The 25219-nt window shown below is 36.0% G+C and overlaps 1 protein-coding gene across 1 annotated transcript in view; it reads left to right on the top strand.

Moving 5' to 3' along the window:
* Nucleotides 1-17442, top strand: part of LOC132096017 (CUGBP Elav-like family member 5) — a 162550-nt gene extending 145108 nt beyond the window's left edge. The window contains exons 8-13 of the mRNA XM_059501129.1: nucleotides 6566-6775; nucleotides 9472-9562; nucleotides 10317-10318; nucleotides 10491-10634; nucleotides 12630-12801; nucleotides 17027-17442. Of these exons, the coding sequence (XP_059357112.1) occupies nucleotides 6566-6775; nucleotides 9472-9562; nucleotides 10317-10318; nucleotides 10491-10634; nucleotides 12630-12757 (575 nt within the window). The 3' untranslated portion in view covers nucleotides 12758-12801; nucleotides 17027-17442. The remainder of the gene's footprint in view (nucleotides 1-6565; nucleotides 6776-9471; nucleotides 9563-10316; nucleotides 10319-10490; nucleotides 10635-12629; nucleotides 12802-17026) is intronic.
* Nucleotides 17443-25219: the final 7777 nt, after the last annotated feature.

Genomic DNA, 25219 nt, shown 5'->3' with positions numbered 1-25219 from the left:
CTGCTTCCCTCACTGCCACAACCATGTTGCGTGCGTTGTCTGTAACGACAGCAATGCTATGAGCAGATCTTTCAAGCTCCCACTCTTGTATGGTTGCTTTTAAGACATCAGCTATGTTTGTACCAGTGTGCGACTCGAAAAGCGGGCGAGTCTGAAGCACAAAACTTTTCATTTCCCACTCTGTGGTAATAACATGCGCTGTGACTGTGATGTAACTCTGAACAGCCCGCGAATTCCATCCGTCAGTTGTTATCGCCACACTCTCAGCATTTTTCAAAACATCCATCACATTTGCTTTAACTTCGTTGTACAGGGCTGGAATTACCTCCTGACTGAAGTGCGGGCGTGACGGAATATGATACCTGGGCTCCAGTACCCTCACCAATTCACAAAATCCAACATTTTCGACGACCGAGAATGGCCTCATGTCTTTTGCGATAAAAACTCCGATGCACCTGGTTATTTCTTGAGCTTTTGCACTTGACTGAGACCATGTTTAAGCAAAACTACGTTCTAAAGATATTTGGCCTTCTTTAACTCTCTTTTTCGCACCCGGTTGCAGGAGTTTCTCTTTGTGGTACCGTTTTAAATGACACATCATATTTGTAGTGTTCGACGTCGTGTATAACAGTGTTTGTTTACAGTGTTTACACACAGTTCGTGTTTTGTCTGTTTTTTTACCGTCCTCCTGTCGAGTAACTGGAAAACCAAAATGCTGCCAGACGTCAGACTTGTAAGTGGACGGAGCATCTTCTATTTCAATTACAATTTCAGATGAAGTCGAACTCATTTTGCCCTGCTACTGCTCACAGTTCAAGCGATTCTTCATTTGAGCCTGAATGCAAGCGTGACGTATGACGCGGCTGCGGTAGCTCAACCAATAGGATAAAACGGACGTCAAATCATACAAAAAAAAAAAAAAAAAAATTGTTTAATATCGTCATAACTCTACGATACATATCGTGACATTTTTGCATCGCGATAAATCGTACCACGATATATCGTTACACCCCTACTGTGTATTGATTTGATTGTTACTCTGACCGCCTACTGACCTTTGTAGCTGTGTGTGTGTGTGTGTGTGTGTGTGTGTGTGTGTGTGTGTGTGTTTGTGTGTGTGTGTGTTATAGATCTTTACAGAATATTCATTCACTCCCAGTGTGTGTGTGTGTGTGGTTAGGAGAAACAGAGAGTATCTTGGAGTCTGTGGAACAGACAGTAGTAGACATGGCAGCCTAATTTATCACGGCTCCATGGGACCCACAAAGCACTGCAAAAGACACAAAAGCTCTCCTGGGCCCGTGCTGTCCCACACACACACACACACACAGTGATTTCTGCTCCATAAAGAGTAAATATTTGTCTACAGCTGTGCTGTGATGTGACTTTCTGCAACAGTAAATGCAAATCCACTCATTACCTGTTTAGCTTGCAGTCAAGAGCTGTACATACACAATACCCTGAGCGACTTCAAGTTTTGTAGGGCAAGATTTCACAGCTTCAGTTTTTTCCTCTAGTCTTGCGACTAAAGCAGATTTTAGACTGTCAGCATAAATTTTGGTCCTATTTGTAGCTTTTTCTGGCCAAGAACAGCACATTCCTTTTCTGAATTTTTAACCAGAATGACTGAAAATGAAGGTGCTCAATTATTGTTGAGATTTTGTCTAGGTGTTGTCGTTAATTGTAAAATTATATTTCACCCAAAAATGAAATATGGCATCATTTATTCACCCTCAATGCTGTTCCAAACCTGTATGAATGACTTTCTTCAGTGGAACACAGAATGGCTTTGTTTCTTTGACCATAAGGTGGAAGTCAGTTTACAGTTTCTTCAAAATATCATCTTTTATATTCCAAACAAAAAGTAAAGTCATGTAGGTCTTGGAATAACATGATTAAGAACAGTGTTGTTATCGTTAACTAAAACTACTAAAAATAAATAAAAATGACATAAAAATAAATCTAAAATGAAATATAAATAACTTAAATACCTAAACTGTGTTTGAGTATTTTACAAAGTAAATGAATAAATAAAAATAACAAAAAAATACTAACACTTACTAAAAAAAAAAAGGTTTTATTTTTGTGTAAAATGATAAATAATTTAAAAATTAATTTTTTTATTTTTTATTTTTTTTTTAGCATGCACTGATTGTGTGTGGTTTTAAAGCATAAATTAGCCCATTGTGTGTGCAAAGGCCCTCAAATGAATCGGTCTAGATCTGCTGGTTGTCCGTAAGCATTCCTCTTTAGATCAGTGTTTCACTGAGCGTGTCAGGTGCTCTCTGTTATTAACACTCTCTGACTCACTGTCACACTTATATTTCTCTCTACTCCCGTCTCATCCTTTATCGCTTTCCTTTTCTCAATCCTGCTGGAAAATCCAGTTAAAAGTAGTTTAAGGTGATAACTATGTACCAGCTACATAGTCTCTTATGCTCACTAAGTCTGCATTTATTTGATAAAAAATACTTGAAAATATTGAGAAATATTATTAATCTTATTTTATATTACATTTGTTTTACATAATATTAATATCTTGTAAAATATAATTTATTCATGTGATGTAAATCTGAATTTTAAAGGAACACTCCACCGTTTTTTTAAATAGGGCTTATTCACATTATTTCCTACATTTAGATAGGTGGGCAAATGCATTTTTGTGTCAGTGCATGCATTGTTTTAGTTTGACTGGGTCGGCGTTAGCTTAGCTTAGCACAATGAATGGAATCCTTTGTTGCCAGCTAGCATGGCCTGAGTAAAAGTGATCAAAAAAAAAAAAAAAAAAGTACAAATAGCGATCCAGATTAACACTAGGCGATTTCCTAGGCAGATATTGACTTGGGACTATATTATGGGGAAGCACAGGCGAAGCACTGCTACTTCGGTGCAGAGATATCACGCAACACATGAAATCCCAAGAATTCTGTCAACATAGCGGCGTGCAACGCGTCAAAAAAAACAGAAGAAGAAGAACATACCGGTGTGAACTGCACCGAGTGTCTTCGCTTTTGGATGATTTATTTTGAGAAGTTACAGCAAACATGGTTATTACCTGCATAGCAAAAGGTTGTGAGAACAAGCAAAGGACATACACGAATGTAATGTTTCACAGAATTCCACCTAATGTGGAACTGAGAAATAAATGGCTAGCAGCTCTGGAGATCTGTAGTTCAACGCCTCTCAACAAAATAAAGCAGTATCGTGTTTGCGAAGAAAGTTTTGCACCAGAGGACTACTTTGAAAACACAGGAAGAACAAAGTGCACATGTAAGTTGTCTTTTATTTCTTTTCCTATATAACCTATATTGCCTGTGAAAACATCAACTCTATGTGAATACAGCTATAATATGGGTCGATCTATACATGCGTCATGATTAAAATAATCACTTACTCTGTGGACAGCTGTCCATTTGGTCCATTCGGCGTGGGGCGTTTTTTCCAGTTCACTTTGTCACACCGGAAAAAAAATCGAGTACTACAGAATGGATCAGCGCCGTGAAATCCACAACTGATGTGACACAACTTCGGGCACGCTCATCTTGATCTGACGTGTTGAGCCTGGTCATCAATGGCAAAAACATGTCCCACTCTCTACAGCACAGACACTCTATTTCCGTCGGCATAGATTGGCATATTCCCCCACATTCACACCACCAGTTCATGTTTGCTCTCATCACGAGCGATCGCAACCTCCTCCTCCTGTCGTTCTATTTCCAAAGCACGCAGCTCGTCTTCTGTAAACTCTGGTTCAAATAGGTATGGTTCTGGTCCTTGACTGTCTGAGAAGTCACCCTCTTCGTCTCTCTCAAAATCAGCCATGTTCATCGCCATTCGTGTACTGTAAGGAAAATAGCCAGGCAGCTACTATTCACGCCGGTATGTTGACGGAAGTCGTGGGATTTCATGTGTTGCGTGATATCTCTGCACCGAAGTAGCAGTGCTTCGCCTGTGCTTCCCCATAATATAGTCCCAAGTCAATATCTGCCTAGGAAATCGCCTAGTGTTAATCTGGATCGCTATTTGTACTCGTTGTGAATACACAGGCCACAAGAAGTAATTAGGTGGGTTTTTTTAATTTTTTTTGATCACTTTTACTCAGGCCATGCTAGCTGGCAACAAAGGATTCCATTCATTGTGCTAAGCTAAGCTAACGCCGACCCAGTCAAACTAAAATAATTCACATTATTTCCTACATTTAGATAGGTGGGCAAATGCATTTTTGCCCACCTATCTAAATGTAGGAAATAATGTGAATAAGCCCTATTTCAAAAAACGGTGGAGTGTTCCTTTAAGCATCATCTCCCCAGTCTAGAGCGATCCTTCAGAAATCATTTTATTATGCTGATTTAACATTTCTTATTATCATCAATGTTCAAATCAGTTGTGCTGCTATATATTTTTGTGCAATATATTTTTTCAGGAATCTTTGACTCATAGAAAGTTCTGAAGTACAGCATTTATTTGAAATAGAACATTATAAATGTCTTTACTGTCCCTTTTAAAGGGGCCCTTAACCAAGAATTTAACCAGGTCCAGACTGACTTAAACCAGTTTTGGACTAGTAGAATCTAACCATCTACTATGCTACAAAATCCATCTTCCATCTTAAGCTGGGTTTTTCAGCAATGTACAGGAGTGTTACACAAGACCGGACAGCACAGAAACACACGACTCTTTTCATTCGACTGTAGATCAGACATTAAAGAGCGCAGTCCTCAGAGAGAGCAGTAGACACCTTTCAAAGTCGACAAAACCCACTGTGCACTACACAAAGACATCAGGAAGGAGAGATGATGCTATTTCTCTGGCTCTCTCAGGTGTTTGTATTTCTCTGCTATTTCATCACGAGCACTGTTTATCCTATTTGAAACTTTTTTGTAGTGACTCCCATATTCCTTGTATGGAAAGCTTATATTCTACATAACATCTAACATGCAGTGCATTTTCCAGTGAATTATTATTATTTTTTTTTTGTCCTGTGCAGTGTATGTTGGATTGTTTGCTCCTCTTCTAGGGCTAACCGAGCTGTTTTTCTAACCTCCTGCTCTTGTGCGGTTTGATTGACAGTAAAGTTGAAGTGTGTTGATCTGTCGAACATTAGTTACAGCCAGCAGCGCATCCGACATGTACATAATCACGTTTCTGCATCAGACCGTACACAGCTGCTGTACTGTGCTGTTCATAAACATTTATGAGGCTTTGCTTTGTTTTGAGACCTAAGCGCTTTTAAAGTGAGATTTTTTATAATTCTGAAATACGTTTCTTCTGCTCGCCAAGGATGCATTTATTTAGAGCAATACAGAGTAAAGCAGTAATATTATGAAATATTATTCTAATTTAAAAGAACTAATTTCAATTGTAATATAGTGTAATGTAATTTATTCCAGTTATGAGCAGCTGTATTTTCATCATCATTCCTCCAGTCTTCAGTGTCACATGATTCTTCAGAAATCATTCTAATATACTGATTTGCTGCTCAAGAAACATTTCTGATTGATATCGATGTTAAAAACAGTTGTGCTGCTTCATATTTTTGTGAAAACTGTGATAAAAAAAAATGAAGGATTCTTGAAATAGAAAATATATTTACATGTTCTGAGCTGATTTGGGGGTAAAAAATTAAATGTGATATGGATGTAAACATGGTACAAACAGACTGCAAAAAAAAAAGGTTGTCTAAAGTATTTTTGTCTAGTTTTCTATTACAAATATATGAACATTCTTGGATCAAGATACATTTTCTTGAGAATCAAATTTAATTATTTTTAAGCAACTTTGTTTTAAAAAAGAAAAGAAAAACTTGCAAATGGGGTAAGAAAATGACAAGAAACATGTTTTCCCTTTAAATTAAGATGATTTTCTAATGTTGCTTAGCATAAACAGCACATTTTTACCAGTTTTTCAGAAAACAATCATTTTACTTCTGAAGTAACTGCATCTTGATTTAAGAATGTTTAGGTTTTTGTGCTGGAAAACAAGAATACTAAATAAGAAAAGCACTTTTTCACTACAAAAGGTAGAGTACAACACTTTTATCGGTAAGTTGAAAGCATTGTAAATATAACCACAATATTAATGTCAACATTAAACATGGGGATGTGTAGAATTAGGTGCTTAATTCCATGGACATCTGTAGGGTTATCTGCAGATCCAGGAGTGCACAGTTATTAATTATTTGATTAAATTGAGCACCTTACGTAACGAAACAAAATGAAATAAATCAGCATCTATAATCCTGATTCATTTCACAGGAAGTGGCTAAGATTGTTTACAGGAAAGCATCACATGTATTGCGAACGAAGTGCAACTCAGAAACCCCAGATCATGGCTGAAATTGCCCTGCAGGCATAAACTGGTTACATCCACAATGTGCTGAATCGATATCAGCTGTCAGCACATTCTGACGTGCAATCAATTGGGATGTAGAATCGATGCGGAGAATTGAGTCGAAACAGCACAATATCATTAAAACGCCAGTAATTAAAAGAGATTCCAGCTTGTGAAGTTCAGTGTGGACATGACGCTGGTCTCAGATCAGTGATTTCTGTCCGTTTCGCCGCAGGCTTGAGCTCTCCGCCGGCTAATCTGGCCTCCTCTGGCATGCCGAGCATTGTGACTCCCATTATTAACGGATTCAGTGGAATCCATCACCAAGCCAACGGTCATCCGGTAGAGGCCATGTACACCAACGGCCTGCCGCCGTACTCCACCCAGAGCCCCAGCGCAGCCGACACGCTCCAGCAGGCCTTCACGGGCGTCCAGCAATACACAGGTACTACACACACACCTTTGAGTCTCAGTATGTCTCCTAATGTCATCTAGCAAGAGTGTAGAGCTGTGAAATGAATTTGAGAACAGAGAACTCATCTGAAACTCTAGAGGAGATACGGTTTCTTCTAGACAATGCTGGGATTAAATGGAAAGAAACAATTATGACTTTTGCATGCATTTAATATCTGAAATACCTCAATTGTTTCTCCTAGATAACAATGAGATTACATGGAGAACAAATTTGCTTCTCAGATGTTTATCCTAAGAAAAAGACTTCCATAATGTCATGTGTCTCCTCTGAGGTTTCAAATGGGATCTCGAATATGTACAGTTGTGGCCAAAAGTTTTGAGAATTACATAAATATTGGAAATTGGAAAAGTTGCTGCTTAAGTTTTTATAATAGCAATTTGCATATACTCCAGAATGTTATGAAGAGTGATCAGATGAATTGCATAGTCCTTCTTTGCCATGAAAATTAACTTAAAAAAAATCAAAAAAATCTTTCCACTGAATTTCATTGCTGTCATTAAAGGACCTGCTGAGATCATTTCAGTAATCGTCTTGTTAACTCAGGTGAGAATGTTGACAAGCACAAGGCTGGAGATCATTATGTCAGGCGGATTGGGTTAGAATGGCAGACTTGACATGTTAAAAGGAGGCTGATGCTTGAAATCATTGTTCTTCCATTGTTAACCATGGTGACCTGCAAAGAAACGCATGCAGCCATCATTGTGTTGCATAAAAATGGCTTCACAGGCAAGGATATTGTGGCTACTAAGATTGCACTTAAATCAACAATTTATAGGATCATCAAGAACTTCAAGGAAAGAGGTTCAATTCTTGTAAAGAAGGCTTCAGGGCGTCCAAGAAAGTCCAGCAAGCACCAGGATCGTCTCCTAAAGAGGATTCATCTGCAGGATCGGAGTGCCACCAGTGCAGAGCTTGCTCAGGAATGGCAGCAGGCAGGTGTGAGCGCATCTACACGCACAGTGAGGCCAAGACTTCTGGAAGATGGCCTGGTGTCAAGAAGGGCAGCAAAGAAGCCACTTCTCTCCAAAAAAAACATCAGGGACAGATTGATATTCTGCAGAAAGTATAGTGATTGTACTGCTGAGGACTGGGGCAAAGTCATATTCCTCGATGAAGCCCCTTTCCGATTGTTTGGGGCATCTGAAAAAGGCTTGTCCGGAGAAGAAAAGGTGAGCGCTACCATCAGTCCTGTGTCATGCCAACAGTAAAGCATCCTGACACCATTCATGTTTGGGGTTGCTTCTCATCCAAGGGAGTGGGCTCACTCACAATTCTGCCCAAAAACACAGCCATGAATAAAGAATGGTACCAAAACACCCTCCAACAGCAACTTCTTCCAACAATCCAACAACAGTTTGGTGAAGAACAATGCATTTTCCAGCACGATGGAGCACCGTGCCATAAGGCAAAAGTGAGAACTAAGTGGCTCGGGGACCAGAATGTTGAAATTTTGGGTCCATGGCCTGGAAACTCCCCAGATCTTAATCCCATTGAGAACTTGTGGTCAATCCTCAAGAGGCAGGGCAGGTGGACAAACAAAAACCCACTAACAAGAAGTGATTATGAAAGAATGGGTTGCTATCAGTCAGGATTTGGCCCAGAAGTTGATTGAGAGCATGCCCAGTCGAATTGCAGAGCTCCTGAAAAAGAAGGGCCAACACTGCAAATACTGACTCTTTGCATAAATGTCATGTAATTGTCGATAAAAGCCTTTGAAACGTATTAAGTGCTTGTAATTATATTTCAGTACATCACAGAAACAATTGAAACAAAGATCTAAAAGCAGTTTAGCAGCAAACTTTTTGAAAACTAATATTTATGTAATTCTCAAAACTTTTGGCCACGACTGTAGACTTTTTCTCAAGAGAAACATCTGAGATGCAGGAGACTTCAGTGAAATTCTCAATTTGTTCTCCATTTGATCTCTTTGTTGTCTAGGAGAAAAAAAATTGAGGTATTTCAGATCATTTCACATTTTAGAAAAATGTGCATGGAAACTCCAGAGGAGACATGTTTGAGATTACTGGGGTATTATATATATATATATCTTAGAGGCAAGAAAACTGTAATTTGACACATTTTAGATTACAATTTTAGAAATGCTGTTTAATATATAATGCATTTTTGCAAAATGAGCATAGTTTGAGACGTGAGATTACTGGAGTATTTCTCTTTTAGGGCAGAGACATCTGAGAAGCAGGAGACTTAAACAAAATTCTAAAAAAAAAAATATTTATTTCAGTATTGTCTAGAAGAATCCAGAGTTATTATGTTTGAGATATCACAATGGTATATTTCCTAACCTGAGCTGAGATGTTAAAGAGATCTCACTGATGTGATTGTTGATATTTTCACAAATGTGACTTTCACAGAAGAAGAACTTTCCTCATGGAGTGTTATTGCTGGTAGGTGACTTTGCTGTGATTGAAACCTCAGGTTGTGTTTGAATTGTCTGGATATTACAACTATCATACGGATGCCTAGAGATCTGTCATTTTAAATCAGTTTGATATATGATGAACGTGCTTTCAGATTTCATTGCACTGTGATCCTGTCATATTTCATTAGCATATAAAGGTCAACCTTCGTCTTGTCCTTATTCTTGCCTCATCTGTACTTCTCTCTCTCTCTCTGTCTCTCATGTATGATCATACATATATCTGCAGCCATATATCCTGCCACAACACTGACTCCTATAGGTCAGACACTGCCACAGCCTGCTCAAATCATCCAGCAGCAGCAGCAGCGTGAAGGTGAGTGACAGAAACCACAGCTTTCATTTCTCTTACTTTTCACTTATCTTTAACAGTCTCTGGCGTAGGGGCATCTCTTCGGCCCCTTGTGCTGTAATGAGCCAATAAAATTCAGATTAGATAGTCATATTTCAAGGTATCCAAGACTCGACAGCTTCCCTGTGAAGATTTTACTAGTTCCATTTTAGAATCTTCAGTTTCAGTTACATCAGATGTCAGATGATTCCTAATTGGCCAGCAGCATTTGAACTTTTTAAATTCCACAAATCATAAAACATTAAAAGAAACAATCCAAGTGGAGCACAAAGATGCAAAATAAAGACTATAATGCTCAAAAGACCCTCAAAACAAGACTGATTCCATCAGTTATATGATGTAAATTAAATAATTTCTTAATGATATATATTTTATGGAAAAAATAATACACATGGTAAATGAGACTTTTTACCTGAATTCTTTTCTCACGATTAAGCAGAACAGAGAAGAAAAAAAAGAATATATGTTTTGAATTAGTCAGAATAGCAAGATATAAACTCGGAATTCTGGGAAGAAAAGATGGAATTCCGAGATAAAAAGTCGCAATTCACTTTTGTGAGATGTCAACTCAGAATTCCGAAGAAAAAAGTCAGAATTGCAAAATAGAAGCTCACAATTACTAGAAAGAAGGAAGAATTCTGAGTTTATATCTCACAATTCAGTTTTTTTCTACTGATTCTTAAAAAAAAAAAAAAGGTTTGCTTTACTTTTCATTTATTCAGTGGTGGAAACAAGCTTCTATTATAATTCAGTGTTGCATTAAATAAATAATCAATCTTAGAGTTAAGTCTTATGTTTCCATCATGTTTCATTTGTGTTTCCATAATATTCATAAAGTCTAAAAATACATGTTCATGTCTGCGACAGCCTATTAAATATGCGTGTGTCTGTTTCAGGTCCCGAGGGCTGCAACTTGTTTATCTATCACCTCCCGCAGGAGTTTGGTGATAACGAGCTAATGCAGATGTTTCTTCCGTTCGGATCCGTCATCTCCTCAAAGGTGTTCATGGACCGAGCCACCAATCAGAGCAAATGTTTCGGTCAGACACGCCTCCCTGCTTTCAACCAATTCTAGATCTACAAATGCTCTGTAACAGTATACTACTGTACAAAAGTTTGGGGACAAGGATACATAAACTGATCAAAAGTGACAATAAAGGATTCACTGTAATGATTCTAGTAATTAGAGCCTTTTTTATAAAATGTCTTACTGACCCTAAACTTTTGAACAGTGCATATCTATATCTATAAAGATTGATTGTATGTATGTATATGTATATAATATATATTTTTTATTTATAATTATATATTCGTATTTGTGTGTGTGTGTGTGTGTGTGTGTGTGTGTGTGTGTGTGTGTGTGTGTGTATGTATTTGAGAGAGAGAGAGAGAGAGAGGAAGTACATTTGTCAATATAGGAACAATATATAATTCCCTGTCTGTCGGTCACTACGAGTTATGTCTTGATGACATATAGGGGGTTCACTTGGGAACCCCAATCTTCTCTGACTTTAAGAGAAAACATCAATGAAATTTGGCTAATGGGTTTTGCATACCTTAGCCACTCCCTGTGCATACGGGTATAAATAGGTGACAGGTGCATGCACTCAGGTTTTTGCTTCGGAACAGAGTGGATAATAGTGCATGATCTCCACAAAGTCCTTTACTCATCTGACTGGAAGAAGCTGTACCTGGTTGGTGTTACGGGGGCCAACAGCAGTGTCCCTGTCATCAGCGATTCCCTTGGGCACTTTCTCTAAAAGAGCAAGTCACGGTCGGTTTGCGTTTTTCTAAAGATGCCAATCTGTTGACAGACGAAATCCCTTCACTTAAGAAAAAATGTTTTGTCATAAGAACAGCGGTTTGGCTATATCCAGCAGCGATGTACTCACCCTTTGGTCCCTGCAGGCGCCAAGGTCAGCAAATTTCAACTCATAGTGAATGACATAACCTCTCGGTTATGTACATAACCCTCGTTCCCTGATCGAAGCGATGGAGACGTTATGTCCCCATGCTACAGCTCGACATTCCCTATATGTGACCCTAGACCACAAAACCAGTCATAAGGGTCAATTTCTCTAAATTGAGATTTATACATCACCTGAAAGCTGAATTAAAAAGTTTTCCACTGAAAGGATCGGACTATATTTGACCGAGATACAACTATTTGAAAATCTGGAATCTCTGGGTGCAAAGAAATTCTAAATACTGAGAAAAACGCCTTTAAAGTTGTCCAAATGAAGCTCTTTGCAATGCATATGACTTATCAAAAATTATGTTTTGATATATTTACGGTAGGAAATTTACAAAATATCTTAATGGAACATGAACTTTCCTTAATATCCTAAAGATTTTTGGCATAAAAGAAAAATCAATAATTTTGACCCATATAATGTTTTTTGGTTATTAAAACTGATTTTGCGGTCCAGGGTCACATATTATTGTATTGTTGACACGCAGTTTTGATTATTAAAACATAACAAATACAAGTATATGGCTTCCCTTATAAACATCTTTCATTCTAACATTTTCACTTAATGCATGCATTAGTTTTCAGTTCCTGACATGTAACCAGCCAATTGGCAATTAACCCATTTTATTTGCACCCCAAAGACAATTTTAGCATGCATTCAGTTTTTGCCAAATGTACATTTTGGACCCAAGGTGCCATGCAGCCTGTGATGTGCCACAGTGTGTGTGTGAGACTGTAGTGAGCTTAATGAAGGTTTATTGGTCTCCTCACTCACCCCAAAAGCCTTGCCTGTCTGGAATTACATATATTTACATTCATTCTCTTCACACTACACTGGCAGCTCTCTGGAACACGATCCCTGCGCAGAAATCTCTTCCTCTCGCTCCCATTAGTTTAATTTGATTCAGTCCTCTCAGTCTATTTGTTTCCTTGAGGATTTGTTGTCCATTTCCCTCCACATGAATTTAAAATGAGTAAATCTGGACGTGTGTGGCCGTTATACTGCTGGGACTGTAAGATACGCACACATGAACAGCAGACTCGGTTTCTATCTCGTCTGCAGGCTTTGTGAGCTTCGATAACCCTGCCAGCGCTCAGGCTGCCATCCAGGCCATGAACGGCTTCCAGATCGGCATGAAACGCTTGAAAGTGCAGCTGAAACGGCCGAAGGACGCCAGCCGTCCATACTGACCACAGCCAGGGATGCATACGTGCACTCTCAGCCATTAGGAGAGGTAGGGATGCGCATTTGAAAGTCAATATTTTAATAAAGCCAGAGCTATCTATCATAATGTACTGCAGGCTTATGTAAAGTGTTTGGCTTTCTTGACTCACTCAAGATGCCTAATTTAATTGACGTTTGTGTAGAATATATCATCTCTCTATTGCAGTTATTAAGTTATGATGATCTAAATATGCCTACCTATAATAAGAATCATACCGTAATGTTTGTTATGCAGATACTTTGGCTTTGCAAGAGAGCATTAATGGCGATTATTGTGTGGCTTTTACTCTAAAAACAAGTGGAAAGCCTGGTTTATGTTGCTTTTGTTCATTTGCAAACTTTTTAATATTCTGCTTAGTGATCATTTTAAAAAAACATGGCGTAAAGATTAAATACAATTTACAGTTCTGTTCAGTTCAGTTTATTTACTGCAATTATCTGAAAGCATCATTTTCAAAGTATACTCTTTGTCAACACAATATTGTATGCCAAGTACAAATAGATATGTCTTTTCTAATCTATAAATGTAAATAATAATTGTAACTTATCTTATATTTTGATGTTGGATTTTACAGATATTTTTTGTCAACAACAGCAACATATTTTATATATATATATAATTATTTTGAATATTTTTTTAATAATTAAAATCATAATATTTATTATTATAAATTCTATGTGTAACTTATATAATATTTTAATATCTGATTTAACTAATGTTGTTTACAACAACAATAATATTTTATATTTTAATGTAAAATAAATAATGATATTATTAAAGTATATTGCAACTTTTAAAAATAATATTTCTTTTTATTATTATTATTATTATTTTGGAATATAAATTTTTAAAATAATTAAAATAATAATATTTCTTCTTCTTCTTATTCTTCTTATTATTATTATAAAGTATATTTGTAACTTATATAACATTTTAATATCAGATTTAACTAGTGTTTTTTACAACAACAATAATATTTTATATTAAAAGAAAATGATTTAAAAATATGATATTATATTTTAAATATATTATTATTATTATTATTATTATTTGTCTTATGGTTGTTGTTGATGTTGTTACTAATTATAATAATACGTACATACTTTGGTAATTGGAAAATATTGTTATTAATAATTGTATTTTTAAATAAAATGTAAAAAAAGAAACAAAAATAAATTATAATTATTACTGTTAATAATAAGACTCATTAAAATATTTATTAGTAATTAGTAATTGTGTTTTTAAATAAAAATGTTAAACAATTTATTGATTATTATTATTATTATCATATCAGCTGTCTTATCCATTAAAATGGGCCACAATGAGACATAATCAGTTCTTATTATCATCAATCCAGATGTCAGTATCGTATGGAGCCAAAAGAGTATCAATAAAGATAAATGCACACACTACATTCACACATGCACACACAGGATTCATACATGCACACACATAATTCATAAATACACACACAGGATACACAAATGCACACAAAAATCACAAATGCACACACAAAATTTAAAAAGCACAGAAGATTCACAAATGCATACAAAATTCAGAAATGCACACAAAATTCAGAAATACACACACAATTCAGAAATGCAAACAACATTTACAAATGCACTCAAGATTTACAAATGCACAGGACAAGATTCAGAAATGTATTTCTGATGCACACACAAATATATCTTGATTTACAAACTGCTTGCGAACTTCACTGCATTGGTGTGTGAATTTTGAGACTCCCCTGACTTGGCTCGACACACAAAACACACACTTTTTTTAAACAAGGAATGATCTGCAACCGATCAGATATCTCCCTTGTTTTAGCCAATCACAAGAATGCACCCCACGTGGGGGATTGTTTACTTATAAGCCAATCAGCGAACGACTCACTTTCCTCAGCAAACAACTCACTTTCCTCACGCAGCGAACGACTCACTTTCCTCAGCGAACGATTCACTTTCCTCACGCAGCGAACGACTCACTTTCCTCAGCGAACGACTCACTTACCTTACGCAGCTGGCGACCCACTATGCGCAGCCGGACACCCACTTTGCGCAGCAGGAGACTCACTTTCCGCAGCCGGAGAGTCACTTTCCTCACGCAGCGAACGATTCACTTTCCTTACGAGTCATGCAGCGAACGACTCACTTTCCTCTCGCAGCGAACGATTCACTTTCCTCACGAGTCACGCAGCGAACGACTCACTTTCCTCTCGCAGCGAACGACTCATTTTCCTCACGCAGCGAACGATTCACTTTCCTCACGCAGCGAACGATTCACTTTCCTCACGCAGCGAACGATTCACTTTCCTTACGAGTCATGCAGCGAACGACTCACTTTCCTCTCGCAGCGAACGATTCACTTTCCTCACGAGTCACGCAGCGAACGACTCACTTTCCTCTCGCAGCGAACGACTCATTTTCCTCACGCAGCGAACGATTCACTTTCCTCACGCAGAGAGCAACTCACTTTCCTCAGCGAACGATTCACTTTCCTCACGCAGCGATCAACTCACTTTCCTCAGCGAACGATTCACTTTCCTCACGCAGCGATCAACTCACTTTCCTAAGCGAACGACTCACTTTCCTCACGCAGCGATCAACTCACTTTCCTCAGCGAACGATTCACTTTCCTCACGCAGCGATCAACTCACTTTCCTCAGCGAACGATTCACTTTCCTCACGCAGCGATCAAATCACTTTCCTAAGCGAACGACTCACTTTCCTCACGCAGCGAACGATTCACTTTCCTCACCAGTCATGCAGCGAACGACTCACTTTCCTCACGCAGCGATGAACTCACTTTCCTCAGCGAACGATTCACTTTCCTCACGCAGCGATCAAATCACTTTCCTCAGCGAACGACTCACTTTCCTCACGCAGCCGGAGACCCACTTTTCGCAGTCGGAGAGTCACTTTCCTCTCGCAGCGGACCACTGACTCTCTCTTCATGTAGGGACCGAATATTATAATTAAAGTGACTTCTATATTGCATCCAAAAGAATATTAAGATATATTTAAATATTCAAAAAGGTGTAAATTTGTTTTTACTTTCATTAAAATATTTCAATAAAATGAAATAATTGCCTATTGCAAATTTATGAATCCATGGTTAACTTTTTTTCTGCAGTCACTGGGCTATATGTATTGAGACATTTTTAAATTTATATTTTGTAAAAAACAATGAAAAATAAACCTGAATTGTAATCTAAACATCTGTATTTTCATACAATTTCATAAATAAGTAGGCTATAATATGCCGCACCACAGGCATATCGCGCTGTGTGAACGCGTTCATGTGATTGGCTTATAAGTAAACAATCTCCCACGTGGAGTGCGTTCTTGTGATTGGCTAAAAGAAGGGAGATATCTGATTGGTTGCAGATCATTCCCTGTTTAATAAAAGGCATTTGTGTGTTGAGCCAAGTCAGAGGAGTCTCAAAATTCACACACAAATGCAGTGAAGTTCACAGACCGCAAGCAGTTTGTAAATCAAGATATATGTGTGTGTGCATCAGAAATACATTTCTGAATCTTGTCCTGTGCATTTGTGAATCTTGAGTGCATTTGTAAATGTTGTTTGCATTTCTGAATTGTGTGTGTATTTCTGAATTTTGTGTGCATTTCTGAATTTTGTATGCATTTGTGAATCTTCTGTGCTTTTTAAATTTTGTGTGTGCATTTGTAAATTCTTTTTATGCGCATTTGTGTATCCTGTGTTTGTATTTATGAATCATGTGTGTGCATGTATGAATCCTGTGTGTGCATGTGTGAATGTAGTGTGTGCATTTATCTTTATTGAGACTCTTTTGGCTCCATAGTATCGCTACATCCCAAGTTTTGAGTTTAAAAGCATGTGCTGAATCAAGTAATCTCTCCTTAAAAGCTGCAAAGTTCTCCGCTAAACTCTCCCGGCAAACAGTAAAAATGTTCTCTTGAAGCCGCGGAGCAGATAATGCAATCCATCGGCACACCTGTATCATGTCATCTCTCTGGATGCTTCTATCATATTTAATGTGATGTCAAGAGCGCAGGCCTGGGTTTGAGCTTCACACGGCTCTGGCTGTGTCTGATGGCTCCTGGTTTGACATCCAGGTATCAAGCTGTCAGCATGTAGCTGAGCTGTTTTCCTCCTCTGCTGCTGCTGTCTGTCTCCCGAGTCAAACTCTGACATTTCTCTCTCTTTCTCTCTTTCTCTCTTTCTCTCTTTCTCTCTTTCTCTCCGGCAGGTTTTGAACAGTTGTAGTCTTGATGTTTTGATGGATGGAAACTTTTCTTGAAAAACTAACACACGTAAAAAAAAAAAGACTAAACAAAAAAAACACCACAAAAAAAAACACACGAAGAAGCAAACAAAGTGGAAAAACAAGTGCATAAGGGAGTGAAGCATATCGCATTTAACGAAAGCGTGTGTTTCGTGACGAGGGGACGACAGCGACGGCGGAGACGAGGATGAAAACAAATGAACTGAAAACTTTTTTCTCTTTTGAAAAACGCTATATACCGAACACTTTGGAAGAGCAGTGCATGGCTGGGACTGGTAGAGTTCGCTAAAGCTAAACACGGATCCATGCACATATCAAAAGACAACCGTAGCTTTTACTCGCGTGGAATAATGAGGGTTTATGTGTATGTGTATATGCCACTGACGCAGTATAACGAACTCTCTTTCTCTCACCCGTAGGGACCAGAGGACCAAATCTTTTTCATCTCTGTCGTTACCATAACCATGTACAATATTACCACTGAGCGATTATCTTACGCGGCATACATGCTACTTCATATAATATGCCAATTAAGAGTTAGACACAATTCATTCAGGGTGTATAGTGTAGGTTTACGGGGACTTGGGGTGTGTGAAAAACTAGTTTCCATGTTTTGGGCGCAAAACAGTCAAAAGGATATTGATAGATTAGTGGGGTATATTAGGCTCTTGTTATATGACTATGTAGTGTGTTGATATTGATTTGGGCATATTCTGAATTGCTGTTCATCGCCACGACTCGTTTCAGAAAGCTGCCGGGTGGAGAAAAGGGCATTTCGATCATCGCGATATCGTTTAATTCATGCATCATACTGCAAACAAATGACCACTGCAAACACAACAACACAAGGATATTTTTGACAAAACAGTTCTTGTTTTTGAGCTACAAAGACTCGCAAGGAAACATGCACCAGCAAAACTCCCAGCGGCTGTTTTTAACGTTCAAACTGAGGATTTAATAAAGTTTTATTTTTGGTTTATTGGTTTCAATTGGTCAGCTTACCAAGTATTTTATTTTATTTTATTTTATTTTATTTTATTTTATTTTATTTTATTTTATTTTATTTTATTTTATTTTATTTTATTTTATTTTATTTTATTTTATTTTATTTTATTTTATTTAAATAAAAGTACACAGCAGGTCTTTCATTAACATAACTGACAATTTATCTGTTTTTATTTTATTTATTTGATTTGATTTAGTTCTTTTAATTTAATTTTGTCAGCTTACCAAGTACAAGGCAGGGCTTACATAAAAAATAAAAAATAAATTAATCAAATAAAAATACACTGCCTGCCATACATTAACACTACTGTATATTTATCTTTATTTATTTTATTTTATTCAGTTTAGTTTTATTTCATTTCATTTGTCAGATCGTCACATCATGATATACATTAAAATTACTCTCATTTTATTTATTTATTTATTTATTTATTCATGCATTAATTCATTATATTAATAGAATAAAAAATACACAGCATTTTTTTTTACATTGTATCTTGTGTATTAGCATGCTGCCTGCTAATGTGTATGTTGCATTAAGTAATTTGAAATAGTGAAGAATACCCAGTGATTAAACTAATGCTATTCATACAGCACAGTCACTATTTAAAACTATTTAATTGAATTTTTAGGCTTTACTGAATCCTCTAAAATGAGGTTAAAAACAGCCAGAGAAAGACGTTTTGCAGGTTCACGCTGCAGTGAAGTTTCCATTGTGAGAACGGGCTGTTTTGAGATTCAGGAAAAAAAAAACTTTCATTTAGAAACAGCATAGTAAAGTGTTGAATTTGTTTCAGTGGCTTACACTAATATGCTGTTTGCCAGAAGGGCCTTCTTGAAGATTTCTATTAGACAAATCAAACCATAACACACAGCACACAGAGAGATGAGCAGTCTCTCAACATTTCTATAGCCTGGAGAGACACTTTTAAAGACAGTAGTTTTCCTCTATTCATGCTTTATTCAGGTATTTCATGTGTGATTACACTTAAATGAACTTGGTAATCGCTCATAGTCTCACTGTATTGTGCATGCCTATGTAAGCGTAGTACTTATGTAGAGCCAGGTCACAGTTATGGCCTAAACGGCCGAGAAAAAGAAGTGATGAAGTGATGTAAAGGAGCAAAAATGTATGAAAAATAGTGTTTAGAGGTGAAAACGTATAGAAACAAATCAGCGAGGCAACATCACCACTGCAAAACATGGGAACGTTCATTTTAAAGTCAACATGAAATCAAAACTGAACCCGTTTGCTTTCTGAAAACACGTTTCTAGTTTTATTTTGAACGACTCTGCAGTGTGCATAATTGCAAATGAATAAATGCATTCATGTTTAATCAGAAATATGGCACATTACGGAAGTAAAATGGGTTGTAAATGCCGTTTCATGTTGACTTTGACATCATGCTTAGTTGTTTTGACCCACAGAAACGTACACTTTTTGGACCAAACCTGTTATGTTGATAGCAGGATTGTTTCGTTACAGCCTGCCATGATAATTAACCGTGCAAATGTGCCACGTGCCACAACAGCACAATTTCCTCCAATCAAAACAAGCGATACTTTCTCTGTGCCGTCTTTTGTCAGGAAACGAGGAAAGCTGCCTCTCATCTAGGAGTGTACGTTCTTGAAGCTAATATGACTGGACAGCACATTTCACTCTGGATCTTGAAAAGTGGTCAGTCTCTCGCTTAATATTTAGGGGACAAAATGGATCTTAAGTGCTTTACAGGTCAAACAAATTACATGATTTAATATTAAGGCAGAAATTAGCTAAATTTTGATGGGTGGATCACAGTCAACACAAAACATAAATGAGTTCTGACAGGTTTCCTTTTAGAAATGGGCGAGTTCCCAAGTTGAAAACTTATTCAGCAGGACAAAAATATATATATATATATATATATATATATATATATATATATATATATATATATATGTATATACATGTTTTTAAAATGTACTAACTTTTTCTATACATATATGATACAATAAATACATATGATATGTAGAAATTAAGCACATTTTCCAGTCATGCAAATTCTCATGAATGTAATGCAAAATCTATTATTATGAGTCATCATTATATTATTGTTGAGTTTTGTAATTGACATTATTCTCAGTTGTTATTTGTGTCTTATTACTGTAATTCAAAATATAAAATCCGAAATAAAAAGCTGAAATACAATAATAAATACATCGATAATCAGATAATAAATTAAGCACAAATGCTATAATGGTGTTTGAGTACTACTTACATTTATTTATTTATTTATTTCCTATTATGAGCATAATATTTTTAATTAATTTTGTAAATGAGAATTTAGTACAAAAAATGTGCTTAATTGTCTTTCAAAATAATGGAGCAAAAAAATTTTAAATAAATAATGTAATGGTCTTAAAATAGACTTTTATTTGTCATCCCTAATATGGAATGAATCATTAAAGCCAGTTGTAGCCCAGCAGGGTCCATAAACACACACACACACACACACACTCAAATTAGTGATCAGGGATGGAGCAGCTTTTCAATTAAAGACTCGTCAGATGATCACAGCAGAAGGTCACTACATAATCAACATTCAAGGGCACAATTCCCTTCACTTTGACATCTTCCATTCATTGTTTTTTAATATTGCAAAACTGATTTGGTAACTGTCAAGTGATGTCATCATTCTAAGACGGGACCCAGTGAGATCAGTGGTGTGTCGGCAAAAGCACACTAACATACTCCACACACTATTTTTGCAGTATGCATACTATTCTTTTCTCTACTGTATTTATCAAATACACAGTATGCAAACGCACAGCAATGAATTAAAATCAGTATTATATACACTGTAAACAATGCATTTTTAAAATTGTAAATAACAACTTAGATTATTATTAACTATTTTTATTAACTAAGATTATGGAGCATGTTTTAAAAGATAATACAATTTCATTTTTCAATCAAAATGTCATGTTTAATTCAGTCTTACTTGCCATTTGTTTTTGTGAAATTGACTGTCTCCATATAATTTCTCTAGTGTAGTTGTATATGTGACAGTATATGTGACCCTGGACCACAAAACCTTGTCTTAAGTCTCAATTTTTCGAAATTTTGATTTATACATAAACTGAAACCTGAATAAACAAGCTTTCCATCGATGTATGGTTTGTTAGGATAGGACAAATATTTTTCTGAGATTCAACTATTTGAAAATCTGGAATCTGAGGGAGCAAAAAAATCAAACTACTGAGAAAATCACCTTTAAAGTTGTCTTCGTGAAGTTCATAGCTATGCATATTACTAATCAAAAATTAAGTTTTTATATATTTATGGTAGGAAATTTACAAAATATCTTCATGGAACATGATCTTTACATAATATCCTTAAGATTTTTGGCATAAAAGAAAAATCCGTAATTTTAACACATACAATGTTTTCTCGGCTATTGCTAAAAATATACCCCAGAGACTAAAGACTGGTTTTATGCTCCAGGGTCACACACACACACACACACACACACACATATATACATTAGTATTGGCATTGGTATCACATTTCATAATTTCATAATTAAATATACTTCTAGCCCATTACTAGCCTATTTTTACAAATGCACTGGAAAAGAACTTGAGTTTTCACTTCTAGTAAATTTCACAAATAATTGCAAAGAAATGGCATGTAACACATTCAATAAAAAGCAAAATTTTGAAGTAGAAGTAGTTTTTATTTACAATTTTCAATAATCATTTTTTTTACAGTGTGTTTGAAACGTATTATTCCATTCTGCATCACAGACTGACATTTTAAACAAAAGAACACAGTATGAAGTATGCAGTGTGCATTAAGAAGTCTACACTAGTATTCCATTCCAAACAACAGAACATTCCTAGCCGTGCGGCAGCTGATCCTTGCACAGTGGCACATGCAATTATTTTGTCTGGATATTTCTAAACCTGTGGCTCATACTAACATACATGCTGTACAAACATGAATTCTCATGCTCTATGTCAATTTTTATTCTATTTATTGCCAAAAAAGAGAAAAGGAGTTCTTCTTTCATAGCTTGCCCTGCCTATAGTTCTTTAAATCACTCTTTGTGCATGCTAATTGCTAGAGACGTAGAGAGACATTTTTGTAGTAAAAGACATAGAAAACATAAAAATGCACCAGTTTTTGGGTTTGATTTTCAACCAGTACCTCCTCGGGTAGCGGTCGAAGCTTCAAGGCGACTAGAGGAGCTCACGCTCTGTAGTCTGCAAGCGTACTATCATGCAGTACAGATATCATGGAAACAAAGTGCTGTGTTTGGACTCGCTGGACATGCTCTTCGGGGTTTGGGCTATTTTGGGAGTATGTTTTACAAACTGTGTTTTTTATTCATACGATGTAACTACCTGAACTAAGCCATGTCCTCTTCCTTCATACTCCCCATATACTGCCATACTAGAGCCAACGCTGCATACAGCATCCAAACATACAAACCTCAAGCTTTCCATCCACGTTTGCTTTTCTTTACCACGTCTTTGATGGAATGATTTGTTCCAGCCAATAATCCGAATGTTTTGTACAGAGGAAAATGGTTATAGATTAATCTAGTGGTATGATATTCCTATGAACGGTTCTCTTTATATATGTCGAGGTAATGAATGCGAAGGGACGGGCTCATGAAATCTGTATTTGCTGGGAATATTGATAGCACAGAACGCTTCTTTCAGGTACAATGGGGAGTTGCGCAAAAGCTCCCGGTGTTTTCTGTCGTGACTGATCTGGGATCAGCTCTATGTGTGAGCTGGAGTCCAACACTAGATCTGGATCGGCGACAGAAAACAACTCGGGTCGGCTTTGCTATGGATGATTGTGTTATATCTTAGGGTTTCTTAGCACAATATACAAACAGATGTAAGCTAAATAATGAATCTATGTTTAAATGCTATATAGGGAAGTGTGGGACATGACCAGATGTTTCTGTAACGAGTTTTAAGCCCTTCTCTGGAGGTGTAAAGGAGCAAACCTTCCTTTCCGTTTCATTTTTGAACAACTACGAACCAATTTTGTCCCATTATCTTCCCTCTTGAACTTGCTGCTTTGACAATTAAATGTGTAATTATGGTGATCTATTTATTGTTTTGCTCATTAATTTATTTGATTATTTTTATTATTAGAATTTGATCATTTGCATTGGTTTTATTTATATATTTTTGTGTGAACTTTAAGTTTATCATTTGACATAATATGTATAAATGATGCTTATTGGGGCTTTTTCTGTCTTTCTTCTTTTTTCAATTTTACAATAAAAATGATAAATGCTTACCAGCGCTCTCGGATCATTGTGTTGATGCAGTCACAAAGGAATCATAGTGAAAGGATGGAATGAGTTATGTTGAATACATAAAAGGGGATATAGCACAGAACAATATTTAAAATTAAAATTAAACTTCATTTTTTTGTCATCAGGATGTAAGAAAGTTAGCATGCACACAATACTCAACATTCAATTTTAATTAAAAAAAGAATAGAAATTATATATATATATATATATATATATATATTGTGACCATATTTTAGGTCTTTTTGACGACATGGACCACAATAAAGAAAGGTGAATATAAATAATAATATATAATATATGAATATATTATGTGAATATATCATAAAAATTTCAAAGAAAATATATATTTTTTATGTTACTTATAAAATTAACCTTAATATTAAAAAATAATAAATAAATAAATAAATACTTTTTGATTCAACTTTAAATATTTCTAATTTCATTTTAAAACAACATTTTTTAAAAATACTATAACTAAAACTAAATAAAATAAAATATTTGTAAAAAATTATATATATATATATATATATATATATATATATATATATTTATATATATATATATATATATATGTGTATATATATATATATATATATATATATATATATATATATATATGTATATATATATATATATATATATATATATATATGATAAAAACACAACAAAATTACTAAAGCCCAAATCGAATATAAAATATTAACAAAAATGATGTGATAATATGAAATGTGTGCTCATAATTAAGTTTGTATCTACAGTACCTTCACTGTGTTGAAAACAGCTTGGATATTCAAAATATCTTTTAAAAGAAAGTCCTACAGGCTTGAAACAACATAGGCTATGCCAGACTTTTCATTTTGGGTCGAACTAACAGAGAATACGTTTGAGAGGTCAATGTCATCTTCAAGGAGAAAGTTGCATCAACATTTTTAGTCAATCACATAAAGTTTCCTTTCCTTTGAATGTGGCAAAGGACCAAAGACAGTGACTTAGTGGCTTCTTCAATAAATGTTCAATTATAATGAAGTGACTGATGTGGTGGATGACTGAAGGCATCAGTTCATCTTTATTACCGTCAGTTAATGAGAATCAATCTCACTGTCGTCTCATCTGAACTCTCTCAGGGTCACAGATTATGAATTAGAATTCTCATAATGAACTCTCTTAATGTGGCCGTCTGTGAGACTATCTCAAGCTTTTCTTAGCAGAAGGTGAAAGTCTGACAAGAGTTAAAAGTTTAAGGGCAGCGGCCTGTGAGCGATACGAGACGAAATACGACGAGAGAGCGATAAACGGACAGATTGATTGTGTTGAAGCATGAAGGACAAGCATCGCGTCTGCTGCATCATTATAAATCCTGTCTGTGGAGTAAAAAACATCTGAAGTGAAATAAGTTTGACTCTACGACTGAAAATCCAACATATCACGCTTTATTCAAGGTGAACCACCATTGAGGAAGCCAAGGTATTTGTCAAAATACACAACACACACTTCTGTTTTGAGGATAAACACTGTTTAGCATAAACCCTATTGAGCTATAACTGTTAAAAATCTGGTTATATACTGTATTAAGAGCGTATGTTACGCCCCACTACTACAGCAGATACCAAAGTCCGTCTAATTTAAATCAGAAGTTTATAATGCTAGTTTCAAAGGTAAACAGTGTCTTAATCTTTCATATTTAGTAGCTACATTTAACCCCTTTTGTTGCTGTTGATTCAGCTTTAATGAAATGTTTGTGTTGCTTGAATTTAAACACGAAGAATTGAGATCAAATTGTTAGCCTATTGCTTTTTTCAACTGTTTCTTCGAAAATATTCTTACAATGTGG

The sequence above is a fragment of the Carassius carassius genome, chromosome 20 (assembly GCF_963082965.1).
Source record: "Carassius carassius chromosome 20, fCarCar2.1, whole genome shotgun sequence".
In the NCBI taxonomy this organism is placed as follows: Eukaryota; Metazoa; Chordata; class Actinopteri; order Cypriniformes; family Cyprinidae; genus Carassius; species Carassius carassius.
Note: the sequence above shows the minus strand (reverse complement) of the source record. Positions and strands in the feature narration are given on the sequence as shown.